The sequence below is a fragment of the Cariama cristata genome, unplaced genomic scaffold (assembly GCF_000690535.1).
Source record: "Cariama cristata isolate BGI_N322 unplaced genomic scaffold, ASM69053v1 scaffold17374, whole genome shotgun sequence".
NCBI lineage: Eukaryota > Metazoa > Chordata > Aves > Cariamiformes > Cariamidae > Cariama > Cariama cristata.
In genome coordinates this window covers 15,657-22,576 of record NW_009612570.1, presented here as the reverse complement: position 1 = coordinate 22,576, position 6,920 = coordinate 15,657, and the positions used below count along the sequence as shown (strand labels likewise).

Here is a 6,920-nt window from a genome sequence, read left to right as displayed (position 1 = left end):
GTGTAGGGACACTTAGGCTATCAATTCCTCACGGGACTCTATGAGGAGGGAGCCGCACTGCTTCCAGCTATTGGGAACCCTGCCCAGAGAGAGGGCTGCTCACACTCCAATGCCTCAAGTACGTAAGCTGGCATGAGGTACCTGTGGCTGCATGGTTTCCTCCAAACAACAGGGCGTGTATCCACATCAGCATGCGCAGGCAGGCAGATTCTGTTAACATCATACTTTTACGCACTTATGCTTATTATATGGTGTGTGTAGATGCCAGATTTTATGAAATTTTTGATGAAGGCACAGACGCTACTAGATCATGCACCTGTACTGACCTTTGGAAGCACGAGGCTCTCATTTAGCTGGATTTCAGTCTTTCCTCACCCACCTCCATCTGGAAGGCAAAAGCCATTCCTCTGGCTGGCACCTTGGGCCAGGTTCTCTGCTCTCTCTGCTGCAGATAACTGGGCGTCGCTTTCCTCTCACATCAAACATGAACTATCTGTCACTCCTTATGGGGGTTTCTTGGCTTTTCTCCTCTATCCATCACCTCTTACCGAGTATGAAATTCTTTACCCCCATCCTTCCATAAGGACAGCACTCTATAACTACTTTTACGCCATTTCAGACACTTTCTTGACTTCCACACATCACTCTTGAAAGAAGCTCATTCCAATTCTCTATAAAGCTATTTTCTAATGCTCCTTCAAGTATTTCCTCTTACCTGTACCATTACAAAACATATAGCTGGTACTCTAGCACCATCATACCGCTATTGTTTCATTGTAATATTCTGCTTCTCCTGAGGTAACTCAAGAGAAGACCTTCCCAAAAGTAAAATAATAGTTTCCATTATCACTTTATATCCTGAAGTTCCATAAGCAGACCAAGCAAGGGACTTTCTTTCCAAAACAATTCTTCCATGCTTCCACCCACACTTGGGCATTAAAAATAGGAACTAGTAACCAGGCTACTGGGTTGGACCTGTTATGGGAGTGGAGGGAATGCCATGGGCACCTCTGAATCCTAAGAGCACCTGAGAAGCTCTGTCCCCTGCACTGCAACAAGCACAAAGCAGCCCATATTATTTATATACTCTACATCATACTACCAACCCATCTAAACAAGTGGGCAGCCATTAACTGAAACGAAAATGATTTATTCTGTCTTTAGAAGACATATTGAATAGCACTCACTGAGTAAAGCCTGGGGCCACATACTGTTCAGAGAGGATGCAAAAATATTGAATAGCTGCTCATTGCAACAGTATGTGGCTGTGTAATTAAAGACGTAGCATAACTCATGCAAACATTAAGGTTACCCAGGGAACTGTGATTCTTGCATTTCCTAACTTCTGAGCACTTGACTTCCACAACTTACATCCTATTAATGTCAGTATCTGCATGTAATTTCCTGGATTTGCCTTCCTTCCCTCAGAAAAACCCCCAAAACCTCATGGGTAAAACTCACTAGCTTCCCTCTTGTGGTGTCATCTTGAAGTATTCATGGGGACCTTCAGCAGTCCTGAAACCTCTAGAGGCTTCCAAAACGTATCTGTCATTACAGCCATCAGAAAAACAAAGTAACTGGGCAACTTCAACAACAGGAAACCTACTAATCCTACTTATCAAGGTATTTTAGTTCTACATATGAAGCTAAAATGCTCTGTGTGGGAATAGATGTGAAGGGTTTCCTTGCCTGAAAGCATTACAAGAGATTTCTGACCAGCAGAAGTGTGTGACATGATGGACATGCTGCTCAAGCTGCAGGTAGAGGGCATGCAGGATGCCTTTCCTCAGCACTATCTGTCATCTGTTCTGCTGCTCTGTTGAGGCAACAGGGGAAATACATTAAATAAAAAGCGGGGAGGGAAATTTGGGTAACAAACAAAACAGTAACTGGAAAGTCTTCATATTATCTACCAACCTTTAGCAACCACAATCACGGTAGCAAATTACAATCAAGACGTGACACACTCTGCATTTCCTGGGGTGCTTTATATGTGAATTTAACATAAATCTAGCCATCAGCCTCAACAGCACGTCACGCTTGCTTTCAAAGTCAGGCTAAGGAACTTGTCCTAATTGTGTTATTTTTCTCCAGTACTAGAATTAATTTACTTTTAAGTTCAGACGAATCAGATGATGAATTTTAACAAGCCAGTGTTCCCCCCAAGCAAAATGGCAGAGCTCATAAGCCTCCATTTATCCAGTGATCAGTTTTTATTTCTCCACGGTGAATAATTTCAAAGACAAACCATGAAGCAGTAGCTCCGTTAGTGTCAGCTGTACACAGTAACAGCAGAGGGCAGCCCAAAAAAGGAAGGTCCATCCCTTGTGCCACCATCATTTCTAAAAAATCACCGCCCCTTGCCTCAAACTCAGGTGCTGCCGCAGCATTTGGGTTACAGGTAGAGAAGTCCCTGTCACTAATTCCACAACCCAAACGAAGACTTGTCCAGAGTTCTGCCTCTTGCCTTTCCTGCAGCCACTCCCCAGCCTGCAGCACAATGCTTAATCCCCTTTGCTCAGTGTGCATCTCATTTGCCCCAGTACATCCAGCTGCCAACACATCTACCACTGCCAACAGCGAGGGAGGGGACAAGGATCTCAGGAGGCTCCTTAAGGCTACCTCAGGGTCTAGGTTGCTCTTGGTTTATCCCACAAATTCGTGAATGGTCCAGGGCAGATGAGCGCAAAAGTCTGAGAGAGGCTCTTTCACCTCATCAGCCCTTCCCCTTTTGTTTTGCAGAAGAGAAAGAATGCCAAGGAGCTCTTCCTTCCCTCCTCAACTTCTTCCCTTTCTGTGCCATGCAGCATAGACTGAACTGAAGGCAGAGGAAGCGTTTAGGACTGAACCCACTGCTGAGCCCTCCCTGACAGCCTGCTAGGATTCATTATCTGCTATCTTACGCCAGTATCTCTCACACTTCAAAACCTGCAGCAAGTTCCCCTGTCTCTCTGCATTCTCCTTAATAATCTGCCTTTCTCTGCTGCCTGGGAACCAACAGGACACAACACGCCTTACTCATACAGAGAGTGAGAAGCTCCTACTCTTCTCTGCTAAAGGAGTTACTCTTTCAATTTAAATAGTAATAGTTGTGGCTTTGGTTTGGGGTTCAAACCCTGATCACAATACATGGGGAACAATGAGCTTATCCTTCTTTCCATCTAGAAGCTACGACCTCCGTTGGGCTGCAGAACTCCTGGAAAAACAGCTAAAATCCTTGTGCCACACTTAGATAAAATTTGCAGACAGAAGAGAGCACACAGTCCAAGAAAGCAGCTGTAAGAACAGCAAGCAATCACCCCAGCCTGGTGAAGAAACTGTACAGCCACTCCTCTGGCAGATGAGCAGAGACAAAACAGATGACAAAGGTATGGATGTGCTGGGGGGGGCAACTGAAAACGGTACAAGGGTAAAAAAAAAAAAAGGTTAAGGGACAAAAGAAGAAAGGAAGACTTAAGTAAGGACCCATTATATTCCACTGATTTGAAGAGATCAGACGGATCTCAAAGGACAAGCGCTATAAATATCTGGTCTTGTTTTTAAGCAACAGCTGTTCAGTCACTAATGGTGTATTTGGGCTCTGCCGGGCTATGCTGCTCATTCACTCTGGCTCCACTGATCCCAGTCAAGTTTATAAGCAGAGGGGTTGGAGTCATACGATGAAGTGAGCTTCCCCATGCTGAGCAGAAGCCTTTTTAGCACTTAGTAAAGGGGAATTCATCACACCAACTGCTCGGAGCAGTCGCTGCACTGTCCTCTCTGAATCCTTCTCTGCCTTCTCAGGCCACCTTTGAAACACATGAAGTGGAAAAATCTGACTTCTAGTGGACAAAATACTAAAAACATTTAATTTCAGAACTCACAGCTCTAAATCTGAAACTAAAAAATTCTTACAGGAGAAGAAGGAGTCCTTCCAAATTACAACGTGAGTAATGAAAAGTCTGATCATCACATTGTGCACAATTAATTTGTAGTCAACATGGTTTTTGATTGTTGTGTTAGACTGGCTGCATAGCATCCAACCCTACTGTGCCCTTCAAGAACTAGCGCACTACAAATAATACATGACAACAGTACTCTCAGCTCAGTGCAGCAACAATATCTTGTTTCCTCTGCCTTGTGCGGGCAGCAAACATGCCATAACTGTCCTGAACACTGGCGTTAACTCACTGTATAATCTCATCGCACTGCCTCTGTGGAAAATCAGGATGAGAACAGACCACTAAGCATGCCTATGAAGTTTTCCTTTTTAATATACAAAATCTGTAACAGTCCTTCTTTTTAATATTTAATCTTCAATAATATAGGAAATAGTAAAACCTATCAATTTAGACATATTATTAAAAAAAACATTTAAAAGGAACTAATCCTGAAAAGATTTAATATTAATTACTAAACCCAATGTAACATTCATTCAAGGAGAAACAATTTGGAAACTCCTTGAATTTGCTGGAGTCTAAAATTGAGAAGCAAGATATTTTAGCACCTCCATATTTGTGTTCTATAATTTTGTCCTTCTCGTATCTTGACACATCTGAGAGATTCCCTTCAAATATCTTTCTGTTATAGCAATCTAATACATATCCTGGTTACCCTCAGTTCTCATTTTTGCATTCTCTGCTGTACTGTTGCCACCTTGCTTCATGCTGAAGAGTAAGACCAAGGACTAAATGTCAAAAGTGAAGGATGGTTCCATGAGACTGACAGTAACCTTATAAACTCCCACTGTACCTCAGAAATTTTATTTTCAGAGGTGCTAGTTACCAGTAACTGCTACTGACCTCTTCTAGATTGTGGGTATGCTCATGATGTCTGAAAATCAGAAGCAAATTGAGTGATCGAAATAATTCCAGATTAGCATGGTCAATACCTTATTATTTCAGATTTCAGTTTTAAATAAAGAGGTTGAAAGTGGAACTCTCAACAGCCAACAGCTCTGCACTAAGTGTATGCCTACACTATCTGCCTGTAACCAGCTTCTGAGAGCACACAAATAATGACAGCTTGCGAGTTATAAGATTGCTACCTAAACTGTGCTGACTCCTTGAGTCTTATTAGTTCTATCAAACCTCAACAGATGTATCTGTAAATGAGGGGTAAAATTCAGTAGGTCTCGAAAGGGCAGAAAAATTGGATGAAGAAACCCCTACCAAAGCACATGTTCCACTATTTTGACTTGAGATACCCAGAAGGTAAGTTCCCAAGTGGGAGTAAATTTAACATTCTACAGCAAATACAGTCTTCACCTGAGATGAGCTCAGCATGAGACAGCTACCTTGGCAAATAGATCCAAACATATCCCTGTTTTGACATCCACCATCTGACCAGCCACTTTTCCCTCTGTTTGCTACCCCTATTCTGCACTTTCATCCAGGAAGACACCACATTAGTGCTCTCTCGTATATATTCCTGCTAATTAAATGATAGCAACATATAATCTAGACTACCGTTGAAGCTATCACAGATTTTATCCTAAAATGACATCGTGGAAAATTTCCAAACTCTTAGGAACACCGAGCATTAACAAAGGAATAGTTACAGTGAGATCCTGCCAAGGTAATACTGCACTGTCATAACTGTAGAAATGTTTCAGTGTTGTATTTCCAGCTAATAAATTAGGACCCAATACAACTGTAGAAAAGATTTACCAGAAAGCTCAGGCAAGACTAGCTAAAACACTGGCCAACAGGATCTATGGTCCAGAAGACGTGTCCCATGAAAACTGTGAAAAGTCAACCCCACCCTCTACGCTGTTGGGTTGGATGTTTGTCTTTCCCTTGTTTTGACATAGGTGATACCTGCTGGTAAATCTGCCACTCTGCCTGCTGCATCGCAGTATCACTGCTTTCTACCACCTCCCTGCATTCCAGAAGATCCTATGCAGGCTATAATAATCAAACAGTTTTCCGTTATCAACAGTTATTTTATTTTTGTCAAAAGCTACAGAAAATATCAAGTAGCCAAATGCATAAACACATGAAAGCATCAGTGAGTGTAAACCTAGATCAAAACCTCCCCTCCTCAGGAAATCGGATGTGCAGTGTTTTCCTGTGCATCTTTTAGCTGCCCTCTTACCTCCACCATGATTGCCTTCAATATCGTCGTCTGTTGTAAAAACTAGTTAGAGGAATTTTTGAATAGCTTCCACACAGAGGTGAAATATTAAATGGTAGTGTTTCTATTTTCTTAGTGTGCATGAGAATAACAAAATTTACCTTGTCATAATAGTATCTGAGCGCTCGGCTCAGCTTGTCATAATTCATATTAGTTTTGTTTTTTCTGAGTCCCCACAGCTTAGCCACTTCTTCTGCCTTGAGTAGCTTGAATTCGCCATCATTAGACGTCCAGCAAATCAGGTGCTCATGTTTCTGGTCTAGCAGCAACTGCAAAAGGAACTGCCACAGTGTGATTGCACTCTCCATACCTACAAGGGACAAAGGAGAGCAACAGTTTGAAAACACATTTGGGAGCAGGTGTTCCACTCAACGCTCATTTCAGTAATAAGCTCTGCGTAGGAGTCATGCTACGTAACTGAGCAAAGGAAGCTACTATATCATTTACAATCAAACATCCACAAGACCTACAGGTCTTGCACTCCCCTTTCAGTATTTTTTTCCACTGCTATTTTCTGAAGGGACACATAAAATAGAGTAAGTGTTTAGAAAAGCATTGCCCGCACAGTTCACATGGTACAGGGTCATGTCCAGTTGGTGTCTTCAATGTATGCAATCACCCTTCAAAGTAATATACAGGGGCGGGGGGGGGAGTGAAAGGACTTGATGTAACTATTCACTGAAATGAGCTGAAAAACTGCTGTTTACTGTCATGAGAAGTATACTGAACTCATTCGGATATGTCACTGTGAAGAAAAGGAGGAAAAGAGAAGACCAGAGCAGTTGCCTTTGGTTAGAGGACCAGAA

The 6,920-nt window shown here is 42.3% G+C and overlaps 1 protein-coding gene across 2 annotated transcripts in view; it reads right to left on the bottom strand.

Annotated features, from left to right (window-relative positions):
* Positions 1–6,423, bottom strand: part of ELK3 (ELK3, ETS-domain protein (SRF accessory protein 2)) — a 22,120-nt gene extending 15,697 nt beyond the window's left edge. For both annotated transcript variants that reach the window (XM_009698705.1, XM_009698704.1), the window contains exon 1: positions 6,216–6,423. In XM_009698705.1, the coding sequence (XP_009697007.1) occupies positions 6,216–6,422 (207 nt within the window). In that variant the 5' untranslated portion in view covers position 6,423. The remainder of the gene's footprint in view (positions 1–6,215) is intronic.
* Positions 6,424–6,920: the final 497 nt, after the last annotated feature.